This window comes from Gavialis gangeticus, unplaced genomic scaffold, assembly GCF_001723915.1.
Source record: "Gavialis gangeticus isolate Ggan-Ray unplaced genomic scaffold, GavGan_comp1, whole genome shotgun sequence".
Lineage (NCBI taxonomy): Eukaryota > Metazoa > Chordata > Crocodylia > Gavialidae > Gavialis > Gavialis gangeticus.
The window spans coordinates 23,974,890-23,975,144 of NW_017729024.1; the positions used below are offsets into that span (position 1 = coordinate 23,974,890).

The 255-nt window shown below is 75.3% G+C and overlaps 1 protein-coding gene across 1 annotated transcript in view; it reads right to left on the reverse strand.

Annotated features, from left to right (window-relative positions):
* The window catches only part of KCNN2 (potassium calcium-activated channel subfamily N member 2), a gene marked incomplete at its 5' end in the record, with an annotated part of 154,238 nt that extends 153,985 nt beyond the window's left edge, over window positions 1-253 (reverse strand). Inside the window, one exon of the mRNA XM_019518191.1 lies at window positions 1-253. This exon is cut by the window's left edge and continues 611 nt beyond it. Within this exon, the coding sequence (XP_019373736.1) occupies window positions 1-253 (253 nt within the window).
* Between the last annotated feature and the right edge of the window lie 2 nt (window positions 254-255).

A 255-nucleotide genomic window follows, 5' to 3' on the forward strand; every position in this document is an offset into this window, starting at 1 on the left:
AGTGCGGCGCCGCGTGGTACTGCCTGCACGCGCCGGCATGGCTGGGGGGCGGCAGCTCGCTCACACTCAGCTGGCTGCCCTGGCGGGACGAGGCGGCGGAGGACGAGAGGGGCGAGGAGTGCGTGCGGAAGGCGCCCGACAGCGGCGAGGACGTGCGGAGCAGCAGCGGCAGGTTGTCCCCCGCCACCGCCCCGTAGTAGGCGCAGCTGTTGCACTGCACGCACGGGCTGTGCGGCGCCGCGCCCGCCTTGTCCG